Source organism: Macrobrachium nipponense, chromosome 41 (genome assembly GCF_015104395.2).
Source record: "Macrobrachium nipponense isolate FS-2020 chromosome 41, ASM1510439v2, whole genome shotgun sequence".
NCBI classification, from domain to species: Eukaryota; Metazoa; Arthropoda; class Malacostraca; order Decapoda; family Palaemonidae; genus Macrobrachium; species Macrobrachium nipponense.
In genome coordinates this window covers 24,780,006-24,799,857 of record NC_061102.1, presented here as the reverse complement: position 1 = coordinate 24,799,857, position 19,852 = coordinate 24,780,006, and the positions used below count along the sequence as shown (strand labels likewise).

Below are 19,852 nucleotides of genomic sequence, written 5' to 3'. Positions count from 1 at the left end.
GTCACTGTAATTTACCTGCTTTGGATGACCTGAGATATGTGAAATTCAGACTTGGTTAAATTAACCTTCAAAATCTTAAATCTTAGCGAACAAGCTTTAAAACAGTTACACAACACTGGATATATAAGTAATTTAGGTAACTTCCAGTGTTAACTTGTTTATTTCTCAATAAAAATTACAACAGGTAAATAACATAAACAATACTGTATAAGTCAGCAGTCATTTAAAATCAACCAGTAGATAAAACTGTGCATCCTCATGCCTGGAACTTATGCAACATACGGATGAAGGTAAAACATGGCAAGGAACACTATTTTTGTCTCCAGTTTCTCAACACCAGAAACAAAGGTTCAACATAAATAAAAATCTTAAAAGGACATGGAACGAGATTGTTTTAATGTGCCATAATGCACTTCTGATAAATATACAGCATACTACATGAAAGAACTGTCATTTATATACAATTATAATACAATGTACACATCCAAATTATTAATAGGTTTGCCAAGAAAATCCAGTACATTAACACAACAACAATTTTTAGCTTTAATGGTGGACCATTCAAGAATAGATAGATTTTCTTTGTCACTTATCGTGATATTTTCACTTGTTTCACCAAAAGGTAGAGGGTCTGACGATGCAGTAATATGAAACAGTCTTCTCAGAGCATCAGAAGCTGCCTGGTCAACAGCCACATCTGTACTTTCCCCATAACCTGAAAAAAATGCACAATGTCTGTTAACACAACACAAACATCTAATTTTTCTCTAGTAAAATATCAAATTCATCTACTCCTACAAAGTTTAAAACAGGAATTGGAATATAGAATTAAGGCCAAAGACCAAGGGCTGGGACCTATGAAGTCTTTCAGCATAGAAGAAGACATATTTAATAGCAGGTTCCAATACTGAGAGACAGAGAGTAATCAGTGTGTATGATTGTTAACATGTTTACACTTGGCTCTTAGTGTATGAAAGAGACTAATTATGCCACAATACATCAACTTACTGTTGGCAAATGGCAGAATTTAAAATAAACATGAGGATTTTGCAAACAAATAATAAGTAATGAGTGTAAGAAAAGGAAAGAGATTTAATAACTTACACAAGGGAAGTCGTTTAAACAAACAATCGAAGGCACACAGAAGCTGAATGCAGAGTCAGTGTGTTTATTATGGAGATGAGTTACTTTTAAAGTAAAAAAATCGTAAAATGCAATTGTCACTAGATATGTATTTTACCGTAACTAAAAGAATTGATTTGGACAAATCGAGTGTAAGTGAAAGATACTGTTAAGTCAGTAAGAAGCAGACCCTGTCTTCCCTCTCCTTTCTGTCGTCTCACTCAGAGCACCGAACACTGGCTCAAGTTAGATTTTTTTTATTACTGTATTGTATTTGATTATTTTCATGTTTTACCACTGTTATATTCATTGTGAAATAACATTTTACTTTTTAATGTGAATTGGTACTGCTTTTACGCACATATTATAGTAAAGATTTTTACTGTTCCTTCTTCTCTCCAAAACAATATCATGACGCATGATAACAAAATCATTCATTCATTCACTGTTAATCATTTATGCTAAATTCTATTGAGAAAAGCATTGTGCTTTCATTTACTATTTTGTTGAATATGGTTAAAACTTACCGTCTCGGTGCAATGAACACCGGCTGAAAACACTTTATATCATTTCTTTATTGCATTTGATTGTTTTCATATTTTATCATTATGATAAATTTATTGTGAAATTTCCTTTTTTTATGTGAATTTTTATTGTTTTTACATACATACAGAAATATTTTAACAATCTTTTCCTTCTGTCCTCAACATATCAACGCTCCCCTTCGTTTCAGTCTCCAAGTCCGCTGTGCATGACGTCACCGCAGTGACGTACAATTTTGTACATCTTTTATGCTAATTTCATACTGAAATGCTTTATTCTTTTATTTATTTTGTCCAATATGGTTATCATTCAACTATTCAGTGAACCCCCACATTCGCAAACTCATGTATTCACAGATTTCTGTCTGGAACACATACCCCTTTTATCCACAGAAAATTCGCCTATCCGCGGTATTTTTCTGTGAAAAATATCCACAAATTCCTGTCTTTTTCTATCAATTTCATCATAAATTGCACTTTTTTTTATAGAACTATTAAAAAAACAGTTACTATAAACATTTTTAATGGGTTTTTCTTGAGTTTTAACTAACAATATAATCTTAAGCATTTTTCTAGGGGTTTCAACTACAGGCAGTCCCTGGTTATTGGCAGGGGTTCCATTCTCAGCAGGGTGCTGATAAGCGAAAACCACCATTAACCAAAACTCAGCAATTTATGGCACTTATGGTGCTAAGATTCAGTGAATGCCGCCGATAACCGGTTAATGGCACCTGTTAGGTATGTTATAGTGCCATAACTCTATCATCAGCATCTTATGGCACTGATAACCGAAACTAGGCCTGTTATGGCGCCATAATTTGCCAATTTTATGTCTAGCGCCATAAACCGGGGACTGCCTGTATTGGCAGGTTCTAGCTATTTCCAGAGGGTCTGGTACCCATCCCGTGAATGCGGGGAACACTGCATATTGTAAATGAAAAAACATGTTAATAGTTTTTCTTGTAGGACGCAGTAGGCCGTCGAATATGAGTATAAACAAAAAACGGAATGTTCAACATAAGAAACATTCAACAAACGAGGTACCACTGTACAGTATTATACTAGACAAAAATATGAATAATAATAATTATATACTAAAATTATTTCAGTTATTCTAAATTCCCAGTTCTGTTGCATGTTATTTTGTATAACACTTGAATGAGAAACAAAATGGCTACAACCAATAAATCAAAACCTTTGATACCACATCAAGCTATACATATTAAAATAAATTATCCCATGAAAACAGTTACCATATGTACAAAATTTCATAAATATAACCACTTACCTGTCCCAATAAATTGCTTGTCTGAATATAAGGCAACTTGATATACAGCTTCAATTGTCTTTTGACCAGATTGAAACACAAGCCTTGGTTCTGGCAATCCAACACCACTTCTTGCCATTATCTCAGAGAGGGTCTTGAACGGTTCATGTACCTGCAATATATATGAACACATTTCACCACAAACGCACAACTCATAATACTATAGCCTTGTCAGGCAAAATACTAGACACCAGTGGGGAGGTAGTAGCTCACTGTATGGGTATACAGATCCCCCAGTTCCCATTCTGACCTGTTTGCACAATTATAATTACAGCTCACACAATATCAAAACACATAAGAACTAAATCAGTAACAAATTCTGATAAGAACTAAAATCAATAACAATTACTGGGGTATATTGATTGTAAAATATTTACGTAAATTTACTGATATCACAGATACAGTAACTTTTTTTTTTTTATTATACATGTTTTTTCTAACATTACTTTGCAAAATTACAATTATAACTAACATACTGCCATAAAAGATAAGAACAAGAACCAACAGCAACCCCTGGGTATATTTATGAGTAAATATATAAAGACATCATGAGAGAGAGAGAGAGAGAGAGAGAGAGAGAGAGAGAGAGAGAGAGAGAGAGATAAAGTAGTACACATCTCCTTGAAGTCAAGTATACAACTAAGTCATGAGCTGCCTAGTATCGGCAAGATGAGCCGGTCTAAAATTTGCCATTAGTGAATTTATGGGCTATAGAAGTAATGGAACCTCTTTCATGCCTGAGTCCCCTAAATTGACGGCGCATAATATTGATACTCAACATGAATGAATTCATCCACCAACCAAAACCTGTTATTGCTACTCATATGAGGGTATCCATCCATTTAGGGTTAATACTTGAAATTTAAACCCAATATTAACCCTTAAACGCCGACTGGACATATTTTACGTCGACATTTTTTGTCTCTCGGGTGCCGATTGGACGTATTTTACGTTGACATACAAACGTTTTTTTTTAAAAATTCCGCGGAAAAAATACTTTTTAGGCCTACCAGCCGAAAACTCTTGAATCACGCGCCTTGGGGGATGCTGGGAGTTCACGGATCAGGTGTTGTTTTGTTACAATCGTTACGGCAGCGCGCAAGCACGAGTTTCTTTCTTGCCGCACTAAAAAGTATCTGTGACACTCTCGGAAATTATTTCGTCACTTTGACCCATAATTTTTTTACCATTTTAAATTAGCCGGTTACATGGACTATTATATATGAAAATGTGCGCATTTTTATGTAGAATACAACAAAAAAATACTCATGATTGTAGCTTTTATCAGTTTTGAGATATTTTCATATAAATAACGATAAGTGCCAAAATTTCAACCTTCGGTCAACTTTGACTCTACCGAAATGGTCGAAAAACGCAATTGTAAGCTAAAACTCTTATATTTTAGTAATATTCAATCATTTAACTTAATTTTGCAACTAATTGGAAGTCTCTAGCACAATATTTCGATTTATGGTGAATTTATGAAAAAACTTTTTCCTTACGTCCGCGCGGTAACTCTTCCGAAAATAATCATACATGCGATTGTGGTAATGTTTGCACCATTTTAAATTAGCCGTTACATAAAGTTTTATATATGAAAATGTGTGCAATTTCATGCACAATACAACTAAAAACAACCCATGGTTGTAGCTTTTATCAATTTTGAAATATTTTCATATAAAAAATTATAAGTGACAAATTTTCAACCTTCGGGTCAAATTTGACTCTACCGAAATGGTCGAAAAAAACGCAATTGTAAGCTAAAACGCTTATATTCTAGTAATATTCAAGCATTTACCTTCATTTTGCAACAAATTGGAAGTCTCTAGCAAATATTTTGATTTATGGTGAATTTATGAAAAAAAATAACAATTTTCTTTACGTCCGCGCGGTAACTCTTCCGAAAACATCATACGTGCGATTGTGGGATAATGTTTGCACCATTTTAAATTAGCCATTACATAACGTTTTATATATGAAAATGTGCGCAATTTCATGTATAATACAACAAAAAATAGTTTGAAGGTTGTAGCTTTTCTCATTTTCGAAATATTTGCATATAAATCATGATAAATAGAAAAAAAAACCACGTTCGGTCAAATTTGACTCTACCGAAATGGTCGAAAAACGCAATTGTAAGATAAAACTCTTACAGTCTCCGAAATGCGTAAGTCCCATTCTCGGAATATTTGCTCCGTTTTCATAGCGGCATTTCATAGAGTTTTTATATATGAAAATGTGCGCAATTTCATGTATAATAAAACAAAAAATATTTGAAATTGTAGCTTTTCTTATTTCCGAAATAATTGCATATAAAAAATAATATAAAAAAAATTCGACATGCGGTCAACTTTTTTAACTCGTCAGCTATGGTCGAAAACTGCATTTGTAAGCTAATATTCTTACAGTTATACAAGTAATATTCAATCATTTGTTCTTCATTTTGAAAGAAATTGGAAGTCTCTAGGACAATATTTAGATTTATGGAATGAAAAAAAAAAATGTGTTTACGTCTGCGCGTTACGATTCATGCATTATTTTGTGATAATATTTTCTCTGTGTTGCTTTTATCATTTTACAATTTGTTATATACCAAATGATCGCAATTTAGTGTACATTACAACGAAAAAAAAGTAACTTGTTACCTCAACCGTTTGCACACAGCGCGATTTGAATACAATTATATATGAAATTTCGTTTTTGCGCTATCATATATCGCATTATTTTATATATGATAATGATAATTTTTTTCATTTCTGATGGTTGCATACTAAACTTCAGGCAATGACAAAAAAGGAGCCAAAAATGAACTCTTAATCTTCAAAACTAAGAGCGCTATGATTTTTTTGAAAAAAATATTTTTTCCGCTCCCGCGCTCACTCTGAAACGTCTCCGGCACACGGGAGACATTTTTTTTTTACCGCTTCGGCGTTTAAGGGTTAAAATAAATTTACACAACTATTCCCTACAATTTGGCTCTAAATATCAGTATTTCCTAATCTTTATCTCGTTTTCTCTTGCTCATCTTTGGTTCTCAATTTTTATAAAATCAGAATAATTTTGATATCGAAATATTTGAAGTTTTTGTTGTCTCTGATCAAAGTTTTTCAATGGGGATTTGCTTACCTGCAACTGTTGTCACAGCAAAGGTTGAAGTGGTTCATCGCTATCAACTTTCATTGATTAATTTGGGGAAGAATTGAAAACCACTGATTGGTGGGCAATCCTTGGATATCAGTGTTGCCAATTCATTTTTATAGTTTACAAAAGCTTGCCTGTGGTTAACAAAACTTCTAAAACAATAACATGCTGACCGGTAAAATTAAAAAAAGTAATAGCAGGTAACTGATGTGTAATACTTTCCCCTATAGCATTCAAAATACAATATGTATAAGTTATTATACTACTAGAACTGTAATGAAAAATTTAGCATTACAGAAAGCTTACCTGCCATATATCATAAATGTCCTTGCCAACAAGTTGAGTAAGTACAAAATCTTGAATAAATTTCTGACAAGAATTAATCCCAGATGAAATATTCACAGCTGAAATGACAGCTTGGAAGCCCTTTGCTAAAGTAGCCACAGATGGTGGTTGCTCCTGTAAAATAAGACTCAATATTGTATGCATCTTCATATGTGAAGCAAACTCGGAATCTGGAAATAACTAAATATATTTCTCAGGAATTTTCTACAGAATTACTATGTCTCTGGAGAATTTTATTTATTACCTGTAAAGTCTTTGGTTTAGAATGAATTTAATATTAGTGCTACAATAAGTGTTCTGATTATTTTGCTCACTTTTTTTGTGTGTGAGGAGTTCCTACTTCTATGCCTTCTGCGCTATCTCCCAAAAATTTTTTTTACATAGTTTTTGAGCACTATTTTTAGTTTACTAGAATATCTATCAAATTTTCTTTAAACATACATATAGTACTCCATGTTCAATATTCTTTCCTGTGAATTAATAGTGGCAGTGCTGCATGACATTGTACTGCAAGTTACAATGTGCCTAAAAATCCTTTGAACAAATTAAAAATTTAAAATTAATGTTAGGGTTCAACATACCTCAGTCAAAATGATGTCTTTGAGTCCAATACCAAGTCCTATCTCAGACATAACCTTCTCAGATGTTAAGTAGTCGACAATTGTCCTGAGGAAAAATTGGGCTTCTAAATAATACAGGATTTTCAACGTCCCAACGTTATATGTACAAATGGTGAAAAAAAATAGAAGCAGAAGGAAGAGACCTATGTTATACTGAATTGTGAAGCTGGCATTAAGATGGAAGAAAGAACAAAAATGCTCCTGGACTATTATATTGTGAGAGTATTCCATTTACAATCATCACAAAATAAAATAATGATTATAAAAAATCTGTGACAATGGTAAGAGACCTACACCTCTATAGGATGTAGAGACATGGGTGACTATAATATAATGGGATTCATGTCTGGAATCTGTTGGAATTATCATATTATATATGAAGAAACTGTAGAGACATCAAGTTTCTATAGAATGAAAAATACTTATATATTTTGAAGAGGGGAAATTCAGGTATATAATATGAGAGGAGAGGAACAGCAAGACAGAAGGGAGTGGAGAAAACTCATTACTGTAAATGCCTAACCACTTGAAATGAAAACATAATGTAATAATATTAATGATGAAGTTCTCCACTGTTTTCCCTTACTATATTATCACTCAGTCCATAAGACACCAATTGCTACAACCCACTCCTACATTAAATCAATCACTTTTCAGTCTCAAACTTCTCACATTTCATAACAAAATCCTTCATGCTCCTTTCTCTTCCTGGTCTAAAACACTGTTTGTCTGCTATCAATCTTTTTATTATACAGCTACTTTTTTAACCAAAACACTACTATACAATCTCTCAGGTATACTTGTATACTGTAATGTTAGGACTAAGGTATATTTCTTACAGTAACCTCTATCGGCTTACACAAATGTACAGTTACTTCTGTCATACATCTGGAATACTCCAGTGATCTAAATATAGCTTACACTCTCTTGGCAGCCGCCATACCATCATCAACATATCATAGGAACTCACCAGTAATCCCATAATTCCTTGTGTGTTTCTATTTTTCAACCTTCCAATTTCCCTCTTTATATCCTCTACTATCATCTCCATAAATAGTATATTCTCAAATTTAAAAGACCCCCATCCACTCTGTAGGCATACAGATCTGCCTCCCTTCTATTCTCTGTATTTAACCATCTATAATATTAAACACATTAATACAAAACTGCACTATCTTTTACAGTACCTTTCCATTGGCATCTTCAAGTTCAAGGACCATTTGCTTAATAACCTTCCTTTCTGCATCTACTTCCTCTTTTTGCCATTACAAATCCTTTCTCCCCATACCTCCTCCAATTATCTGTAATCCTTTACTCACACACACTTCTATTTCTTGGTTATACTTAGCTGTCCTTACACATCCGAGAGAGAGAGAGAGAGAGAGAGAGAGAGAGAGAGAGAGAGAGAGAGAGAGAGAGAGAGAGAGAGAGAGAGAGACTGGCTTACCTTACTCCTTCCTCAGGTAGTAAAGGATGAGTAGCACGTACATATTTCAGAGAATAGTCTTCAATGAGAGCTTTTCCTGCATTAGCTAAGTCACAGTTACTACTGACTTGAAGAGCAGGAGTTTCAACACCAAGGGCAACTTGCCTCCTTGTCTCACTTTCAATATACGAGATATCTGTCAGTGCCTGACGTAGTGTACTCTCATCAAAATCTTCTTTGAGTCTCTTCCCAAAGGCAAATAACTCTGAGTCATAATTCCTACAAAAAATATACAAACAATTTAGTACCATGTTTTTAAAACAATACCACAATACAAAATTTCCAGCATATATGTAGTTTTTCCATATACCACATACATAGTACAAAAAAACTACTCAGGATATATGAGGATACAAATAAACATAACAAATACATAATTACACTATACACTACACAATCTGTGGAGTCAAGTTATTTCTAATAATCAACAATAAGTATATTTACATATTTAAAACTTTGACATTTATACAGATATAAGCACCTACTGACTAGTAATCACTGTACTATACCTTTTCAAATCTTCATTACCAACTTTTTTTAAATTTAAACATTAGATCTATTTATTTATTTTTGCATTTTACAGATATCTCTTGACTGGGCTTGCTTTGATAAACCTGAATCTAGGATTTGACATCTCTCATTAGCAATGGCTAACAAGGAAAAGGAACAACAGTAACTAACTTTTGGTTCTACTATCAGTCCATTATGGAGACCTTTTCAATATGCTTCCTTTAAGACACTTAATTTTATTATCAATTATAACTACTATACTTACCACTCTATATATTCTGATCGGATGTTTGGTGGTACTTTGCCTTTGGCTTCTAATTGCTTGTGTCTGTGATACAACTCCCTAAAAAGCGGCGCTCTCCATTTAGACCTTATTCCATATGAACATGCTGTAATATGATATGTAATATAAATATATAGTACATAAAATATAAATAAAATATTTAAATTTATCATTAGATTAGTTAACATAGATAGCAAAATTTATACATAGTGACATACTATAAAACCTTTAAAACTTAGGATTTATACATCTACAAACTCCAGAAAGAAATTCAGAAAAAAAAAAAAAACAGTATACAATACAATGTTCAAAACAATATTTTCCTCACTATATAAAACAACTTTCTTTTGGGGGGGCGTAAAAAGTAGATCATTCCATATTGATGAAGACTACCAGTAGAGCAACAGTGTTGGGAACAGAGAAAGGGTGAGCCACTGTCCAAATAAAAAGGGGAAGGTTACAGCATCACCAACAGCTCATCTTCATATAAGTGCACCACCATTTACAGTATGCCTTACATGGAATACTGTATTTCTGTGATGATACTACATGCCCCTTGCAGTCTTTTTGGTCCAAGCAGCACTGTTTTCTTTGAGCTTTCATTCATTCTTTTCCTAAATAGCTGTCTAACTCTAGTTTATCATGCTCAAATTCTCACAATGTTTTTAATAACAAATCCTCAACCAAGCCACTAAAGGGGGGGAGGGGTAAGCCAGCCCAACATAGTGCCAGTCCCATGCCCAAAAATATAGGAAGCGGGGTTTGGAATCAAATGGCATCTGGGTTTTTTTTCCTGTAAAAAACTTTGCCAAAACCCAGGTTATGAAATAAACCGTTCATGAAACAAGAAACAGCTGGAAGATGCTCTCGTTAAAAACACCGAGCCCATTTCTAACGAATTAAGCTGATATGATGAATTAATAGCAAATCCTGAGATAAGCAATGCAATAAAATTGAACACATTTTAAAAAACAATTCCATTAACATAATTTATAAGCTTGGGAAAAAGTTTAATCATAAAACCAGGTTAAAATTCTTCAAGTTGGCCAAAAAAGGGTTGTTCTGATACTGCATAAATTTCCTTAACCAACCTATTGCAGTAATTGTTTGATTATCCACACTACTTCAGCCAAGGGAAGTGCAAATACATCTGGATTACATAACACAAGAATTAGTGACTATGGTAGTCTATGCAATGCTACCTCTTGGCTACCCAAAATTCCTATTGTAACCTTTTAAGAGTTAGCCAATCGTGCCCAGGACCCACTCCTGCCAGTTCAAAAGAACTAGAGATTATGAAACAGAGGGGAGGACACCACAACCAACAATCTATGGAAATAGATGGAAGATTTTTCAGTGGCATTTCTAATCTTGGAGAATGAACTCAGGCAAGCAAGGTATAATTTGCTTACTTGTGGAAGTGCCCTTAAACAAGCCTCAGGCAAAGGTAAGTTCAAAGGTAAGTTTGCTTATTCATTAGACTTATTCCTTAGACATCTATCAAAGATTTAAAAATCTCTTCCTCCCCATCAAAAGTATTCATCAGACACCAGTCACAAGCGTAGAGCTAGTCATGATTCCTGGTTCAGCAATATCATGACGAGGCACTAGAATTAAAAATTAACAAATGAATGTTGCTCAGCAACATTTACACTACTGTATTGTCTTGCTCTCTTGTGGTGCTTCGAGGTGTTCCACCTCTAGGCCCATGCTCTAAACTTTGGCGTTCTTTAAACAATTTGATTAATCTATGTATGATTCTCTCCGGTTTATTAAGCTTTCTTGATATCTCTCCAACCGGAACTTGCACCGAATGCAGTGCAATAATTGTCTCTCGCTCATCGAGGGATGTTTCTTAGACCGATAAAAGGACACATTTGATATAGATTGCCTAGCACATAACGACATCAAAACCAATAGATGTGGAGGTCGCATGGTTCACATGTTAGGTTATCGTTTTTTTCTTGTTTTTGTTTTTAAATTTGATAGCATTTTGTGAGATTCCAATGTTTTCTGTAAAATTGAACAAATGGAATACTTCAACTACCTTCAACTTAATATTGAAATGATAATGTAAGGACTATGTTTATGCGATACTACTAGTGATAGGTGTCTCCTATCTATTTGGTAATGTATATCAGTTGTTGTGATACGACGTTTTTTATCACTTCGTTTCATTCACGTCAATTTAGCTATTTGGAAAATAGTTTTACACAATAGCATAACATAATGTTCTATAGATATCAGTGACTGTTTTTAACGTCATCACATATGATTTTTTCCACCTTTGAAAAGAAAAATAGATAAATAAGGCATGAATCGTGCGTTCAGGCCAGGTGAGCGAAAAATTATGAAACTCTGCCACCAGTTTTTTGGCCGACAGTACAAAGCTATGAGAAAGACGAGTAGCTCCTTGCCAGTTATGGCCCAGTGTGCAAGGTTGGTTTTAGATGAATTAGTTATTTCTAAGTAATAACTCCGCACGGACTGCAAGGAATGGTCCTGCTAATACAATAGCCACTAGGGATTGGGGGTCAAATGTAGTTTTTCGCTGTGTTTAGTACTAGGCTAGCCCCTGGGGGTTGATTACAGTCGACCAACAAAAACTAACGGAAAATTGTTGGTACCTACCTAGTAGATCTAAGTTGGTACCGATTCTGTGGCGGCTAAGCAACCCAAATACTAGGTATAAGAAACTGCAATTTCTAAAGAAATACCTGACGTGCCACTATTGCTTACATCAATCATACCTATGAGAACATTGGTACTCTATGTTAGGTTAAGGAGCAGCACCTTAAGTTAATTATGGTGAAGTTAGGTAATCCTACCACCCTAGCCTATGCCTTAACTGGCATTGTGACATAACTTTGTCCTTTCTAGCCTTATGTACTTTGTGACTGGTACTGGTTATGGGAAAGTATCGCTTAGCTAGCTACTACTATACGCAATTGTAAGGTCTGTTGATTTTTTTTATTGAATAGGCTACCTAGGTAGTACCTAGGCTAGTTAGCTACCTAGCTAGTACCTAGGTACTAGCTACTGCTATCTCTAACGACATGGCACTAGCACAGTTACGTTACTCAGTACACAATACTAGGTAGACACAGATTATAGATTATAAATTTTTTTGGCACAGCCAAGGGCCGAATAGTAGTAGATACTTATAATTTAGCCTAAGTAACTACCATCTAAGATGAATAAAATAACGTATGATAACCTATATATTGGCGTCAAAAGGCTTATCCATACAGTAAACAGTAGTACCTAATGGGTTTACTACCTAAGTAGGTAGGCTAGTAGGGCTAGGTAAAAGTTAGGCTAGCTAGTTTTGTGGCGTCTGAGCCAGCCATGATCGTGCCGGTAACAAAAGACATAGCTAGGAACTCTTCACCGCTTTAGCTGGTTCTTATCTTTTACATACCAGAAAGTGATATTGTTCGTCTTGCTACAGTTGGAGGTATTAAAGACGCGATCTTTCGCAATCCTCTGGAAGCAAACATGTTGTATTTGTTACAATAACATTGAAGACCTTGTGTACAGTTTTGGCAGTCAGCACTAGTCTTATTAGAAAGGCATCCTGCTATTTGCAACGGCGCCTCTTATTTGTGTTTGAGCATTAATTCTCTTTGTTGTGTATTTAAGTTAAAATTTTTCAAATATCTTTTTCATCACAGCTGTATTCAGCCTTTTGAAATATTTTAAGCTTAAATAATCCTTGAGCCTTAATAAGTCTATAGTTTCACAGTTTCTGTTCCTCCAGTTTCTCAGTGTCTTAATGTACTTGCTTATGTACTGGAGGTGGTCACTTGGTCCATCTAGGAATCCCATTAGTTTGTCCGTCAAATATATTGGTCGTCCGTGTTCTAACTCTTTTTAATATGTTAATTTCTTTCTTTCTTTCTTTCTTTGTGTCTCTCCGTTTACGGATCTTTTTCGTTCTTAGTCAACTTACAGAATAGTCTGGGAGTTGTATAGCCTATCTGATTTACAATTGCAATCATTGTAGGGTAAAAACAATGTCCTTAGATCACAAAAATTAAACTGAGAAATATTTTCCACAGGAAATGGCACAATTACCAAGAAATACAACCAAAGTTTCATTTAATACTTCTTTAATTGACGAGGTCCTGCCGTTGAAAATTAATGAAGTGGCACACGCAATGATGCAACCCGGAGTAAGAGTATCTTGAATTGAATTCCTTCGCCTTAATCCTCACATCATTTTGGTTTGTCATTTAAGAAACAATAAAACTAATAACTAGAATCTATTGATGTTCTTTAATATAGGCTTGAAGAAGAAGTTTCAGGGTATTGTTAACTATGCAACGTTTGTCAAGTATCTGACAAAGTCAGTCAAAGTCTTTTCTATGCCCTCAACTTAAGGAACCTTCAGCAAATTTTTATTTTTTCTGTAAGACAGCTTCCTAGGACTAAGAAAGGTAGAGAATATTTTTTCCCCCATTTTATGAACCTCTACTCATTTTCTCTGGAACTGTTTGCCTTTATAACGTACACACGTAGTTCCCTTGCACCTTTGAATCAGTGGCTCGTTATATTGTTAAGCATTAACCAATAATTATGCATGAGTTGGGCACAAAAGATAAGTGCTTATATCCAGAATCCAAGAGGCTATCTGGTCCGTGAAAGCGTGACTCATCATCGCTTCAGAACATCAAAAATCTTTGCGATGAGATAATTAAATGTTTGCTTTCTGTTGCTTGAGATATTTGAGAGTTTTAATTATTCTATTCATGTATGAAAGTAGAATTATTTACCAGAAACACTCATGTTGGATTATTTGCAACATGATTATATTTTACTTTGTAAAAAGAAGTCACAGAGAATCATAGTTTGATAATAAAATAACAGATGTGAACCTTTCAGACACGGTGAGAAAAAGCCTTGTCGATTTGAGATTAATGAACAAATTTTTAAAAAATGATTTGAAAGATCGTGTAAAAGCAAGTTTGTCAATAAAGATTCGACCCGAGATTGAACTCTGTAGATAACGTGTGGCTGATTTGTATCGTGTATACTGAGCGCAGGCAGGTTCATTTATTGAAATCGCAAAAATGTGCAGAAGATGTCTTTCTATCATCTCTGTATCTCTACTATGTACCGAAAAAAATATCTACATAGAAAATAGCAATATCTACGTCTGGATTGAGATCGGTGATGCACATGCCAACGTTGCTATGCCTTGCACTAAAGTTTATAACTGGACTAAGAGGGAACAGATTTCTAATATAGATTGCTTTCCCCCTTTCCTGGTTATTATTATTATTATTATTATTATTATTATATATATATATATATATATATAATATATATATTTTTTTTTTTTTTTTTTTTTTTTTTTTTTTTTTTTGCTCTATCACAGTCCTCCAATTCGACTGGGTGGTATTTATAGTGTGGGGTTCCGGGTTGCATCCTGCCTCCTTAGGAGTCCATCACTTTTCTTACTATGTGTGCCGTTTCTTCTAGGATCACACTCTTCTGCATGAGTCCTGGAGCTACTTCAGCCTCTAGTTTTTTCTAGATTCCTTTTCAGGGATCTTGGATCGTGCCTAGTGCTCCTATGATTATGGGTACGATTTCCACTGGCATATCCCATATTCTTCTTATTTCTATTTTCAGATCTTGATACTTATCCAGTTTTTTTTCCCTCTCTTTCTCTTCAACTCTGGTGTCCCATGGTATTGCGACATCAATGAGTGATACTTTGTTCTTGACTTTGTCAATCAACGTCACGTCTGGTCTGTTTTGCACGTATCACTCTATCCGTTCTGATACCATAGTCCCAGAGGATCTTTGCCTGATCGTTTTCTATCACTCCTTCAGGTTGGTGCTCAGTACCACTTATGACTGCAAGGTAGCTGATGTTTCTTGCACAGGCTCCAGTGGAGGGCTTTTGCCACTGAATCATGCCTCTTTTGTACTGGTTCTGTGCAGTGCCGGGCATTCACTTGCTATGTGGTTTATGGTTTCATTTTTCGTATTGCACTTCCTACATATGGGAGAGATGTTATTTCCGTCTATCGTACTTTGAACATATCTGGTTCTTAAGGCCTGATCTGTGCCGCTGTTATCATTCCTTCAGTTCCTTCTTTAGCTCTCCCCTCTGTAGCCATTGCCAATTGTCATCACTGGCTAGTTCTTTAGTCTGTCTCATGTATTGTCCGTGCATTGGTTTGTTGTGCCAGCCCTCTGTTCTTTCTGTCTTTCTCCTGTCTCTGTATATTTCTGGGTCTTCGTCTACTTTATTAGTCCTTCTTCCATGCACTCTTTAGCCACTCGTCTTCACTGGTTTTCAGATATTGCCCATGCTCTGTTTTCGATGTTGACGCAGTCCTCTATACTTAGTAGTCCTCTCCCTCCTTCCTTCGTGTTAGGTATAGTCTGTCCGTATTTGCTCTTGGGTGTAGTGCTTTGTGTATTGTCATTTGTTTTCCTGGTTTTCTGATCTATGCTGCGGAGTTCTGCCTTCGTCCATTCCACTATTCCTGCGCTGAATCTGATTACTGGCACTGCCCATGTGTTTATGGCTTTTATCATATTTCCGGCGTTGAGTTTGACTTGAGTATCGCCTTGAGTCTCTGCATATATTCTTTCCTGATCGTGTCCTTCATCTCTTGGTGTTTTATATCTCCTCCTTCCATTATTCCAGGTATTTGTACCCTGTCTCATCTATGTGTTTGATGTTGCTTCCCATCTGGTATCTTTATCCCTTCAGTTCTCGTTACTTTGCCTTTTTGTATGTTGACTAAGGCGCATTTTTCTATTCCAAACTCCATATCCTGATGTCCCAGATACAATCCTTACAGTCTGGATTAGGGTATTTATTTCCTTGATGCTCTTACCATACAGCTTGATGTCGTCCATGAACATCATATGGTTGATTTTGTTGCCTCTTTTCTTGAGTTGGTACCCGGCATCCATCTTCTGTAGTACTTTTGTCATGGGAATCATTATTATATTAATTATTATTATTATTATTATTATTATTATTATTATTATTATTATTATATTATTATTATTATTATTATTATTATTATTATTATTATCATTCATTATTATTATTATTATTATTATTTTAACCAAACAAAAACTTCTTTCAGTTTTCTTCTGAAGATTGAAAAAGAAACCCACAAATTCAATTTGTAACTTGTTTACTTCTAAGTATTTACATTTAGTTTTACTCCACACTCGAGTACTTTCAGGCCCTTCTGTGGCCCATTCTCAAGAGTTATGTTAGGGATGTTAGCCTGGGTCAAGGCCCAGCAGTCTTCTGGAACTTCTTCTCGTTGTGCTGTCATTTATGCGATGGCTGTTCTGGTTTTCTTGAGAGTTGCCAATCCCCTCTTGTCGCTCTGATATCCTGAGTGATGGTCAATGGGATTCACCCTTGTGGTAAGGGTGTGGTCACCGTAAGTCTGTTGGGCAGGAAACCTAATCTCCAGGTCAGGGCAGGGTCAATCTTAGCTTCTTTTAATATCAAAGCTCGGCTTATGGGATCTTCTGAGGTAAAACCTTTGTTTCCTTCAATTACTTTGATCTCTCTGATAAGCGCACCTTCTACTACCCTCCTGTGACTAATTTTCTTGCTTTTGTATATAAGCCTACTGTTTTTGAAATCCATCCTATGGTCATTTTCCCAACAATGTCTAGCTATAGCATCTCCCCTGAGAGTTAAGCTGTACTGCCCTTCTATGTTCTTGGACTCTAGTCCTTATTCCCCTACCTGATTCCCCCACATATCTGTCTCCACAATTATTGCAATTGATTATGATACCCCCGCTACATCATCTGTATTACTGTCTTCTCCTTCCAATTTATTTTTACATACTTTGTTTTTTAGGTATTCTCAAAGGTAATATACAAATTTATATTGACTTTCTTTCATTTTGAAGTGATTTGTTTCATTTTAGGCATAAAAGGGAGGGCAACTATTTTCTTGTTTTCTTTATTCCATGTACTCTCTACAATTCGCTCTGTAAAATATTTTTCTAGCTTTGGTGAGTGCCCTTTTTTCTGAACCATTCCGGGTATGCTATGCATCGAAGCTTTTATCGATGTAATTTATTTCTTGCTCTATCTTGCAAGGGTCACACGTTCTCATTGCCCTAAAGAAATAAACCTGTTAGAACCCCTATTTTTATATCATGACTATGAAAAGAGAAGAAATGAATATATGAGTTTGTATGTGTGGGCTTTCTATATGTGCTGAATTCATATCCTGTTTTCTTTTCTTTCTATGAGTATGTCTAAAAAGGGCAGTTTATTATTGTTACTTTTCTCTAAAGTGAACTGGATATTGTTATCAAACTTATTGAGCTCATCTAGAAAAGTTTCTATTTTATTTCCATCCCCTTGCAGAATAGCAAAATATCATCCACGTATCTCCACCATCCTTGCAGTTTTAAGTTAGGGACATTCACATTAGGAACTAGATTAGTTTCGAATATTCCATATACTCGCTAACATCTATATGGAATATTACGAAACTAATCTAGTTCCTAATGTGAATGTCCCTAACTTAAAACTGCAAGGATGGTGGAGATACGTGGGATGATATTTTGCTATTCTGCAAGGGGATGGAAATAAAATAGAAACTTTTCTAGAGAGCTCAATAAGTTTGATAACAATATCCAGTTCACTTTAGAGAAAAGTAACAATAATAAACTGCCCTTTTTAGACATACTCATAGAAAGAAAAGAAACAGGATATGAATTCAGCACATATAGAAAGCCCACACATACAAACTCATATATTCATTTCTTCTCTTTTCATAGTCATGATATAAAAATAGGGGTTCTAACAGGTTATTTCTTAGGGCAATGAGAACGTGTGACCCTTGCAAGATAGAGCAAGAAATAAATTACATCGATAAAAGCTTCGATGCATTGCATACCCGGAATGGTTCAAAAAAGGGCACTCACCAAAGCTAGAAAAATATTTTACAGAGCGAATGTAGAGAGTACATGGAATAAAGAAAACAAGAAAATAGTTGCCCTCCCTTTTATGCCTAATGAAACAAATCACTTCAAAAATGAAAGAAAGTCAATATAAATTTGTATATACCTTTGATAATACCTTAAAAAAACAAAGTATGTAAAAATAAATTTGGAAGGAGAGACAGTAATACAGATGATGTAGCGGGGTATACATAATCAATTGCAATAATTGTGGAGACAGATATGTGGGGGAATCAGGTAGGGGAATAAGGACTAGAGTCCAAGAACATAGAAGGGCAGTACAGCTTAACTCTCATTGGGGAGTGCTATAGCTAGACATTGTTGGGAAAATGACCATAGGATGGATTTCAAAAACAGTAGGCTTATATACAAAAGCAAGAAAATTAGTCACAGGAGGGTAGTAGAAGGTGCGCTTATCAGAGAGATCAAAGTAATTGAAGGAAACAAGGTTTTACCTCAGAAGATCCCATAAGCCGAGCTTGATATTAAAAGAAGCTAAGATTGACCCTGCTGACCTGGAGATTAGGTTTCCTGCCCAACAGACTTACGGTGACCACACCCTTACCACAAGGGTGAATCCAATTGACCATCAGCTCAGGATATCAGAGCGACAAGAGGGGATTGGCAACTCTCAAGAAAACCAGAACAGCCATCGCATAAATGACAGCACAACGAGAAGAAGTTCCAGAAGACTGCTGGGCCTTGACCCAGGCTAACATCCCAACATCTCTTGAGAATGGGCCACAGAGGCCTGAAAGTACTCGAGTGTGGAGTAAAACTAAATGTAAATACTTAGAAGTAAACAAGTTACAAATTGAATTTGTGGGTTTCTTTTTCAATTATTATTATTATTATTATTATTATTATTATTATCATTATTATTATTATTATTATTATTATTCATTATTATTATTATTATTATATTATTATTATTATTATTATTATTATTGTACAGTCAGACTGAACAAATATGAAACTGCCAACTTAAAAAAAACAAAAAGCAAATCTTCACACAATAGAAAGATTATGTACTACATGAGAAAAAAGTAACAATCACTAAAGGAAATATAACAAAACAAATTCAATCATCGTTCCTTCTAGATCAATATAAAACAAGACAGACTTGAATCTTGGAAACACATCATCAAATCTCGCCTTCTCCAAACACAGGGAATGCTGAGAATGAGGAAAAGTAACACAACATTTGACACCTAATGATAAAGTGACTAGGTCTTTAGTCCAAATTACCATGAATGTATCCTAGCCAAATCAGATTTGCTGAAGTGGTGGTAACCAGGAAGCAAACGCTGGAACATGAATTTTTAAGGAATGCTAGAGGACGCCAAAGGGATTGGCATTTGCCTGTAATAGTTACAGTCAACATTTATACTTGTTCGGGATATGGAACCTGGACTTTGTTTTCCGTTTTTTGACGAATGTTGAAATGATCAGTCTAGAGTTTTCCCACTCGAATTATCCAAATTATTGATACATATCCTAC

General features: G+C 35.0%; 1 protein-coding gene across 1 annotated transcript; it reads right to left on the bottom strand.

The window, feature by feature from the left end:
• Positions 1-464: 464 nt before the first annotated feature.
• Positions 465-12,977, bottom strand: LOC135212803 (large ribosomal subunit protein mL44-like). Its single transcript, XM_064246574.1, has 7 exons — positions 12,798-12,977; positions 9,359-9,482; positions 8,545-8,802; positions 7,059-7,143; positions 6,439-6,591; positions 2,953-3,103; positions 465-715 (listed from the first exon to the last, which is right to left on the bottom strand). Exons 1-7 carry the CDS (start codon positions 12,874-12,876, stop codon positions 465-467), a joined length of 1,101 nt encoding a protein of 366 aa, XP_064102644.1. The 5' UTR covers positions 12,877-12,977.
• Between the last annotated feature and the right edge of the window lie 6,875 nt (positions 12,978-19,852).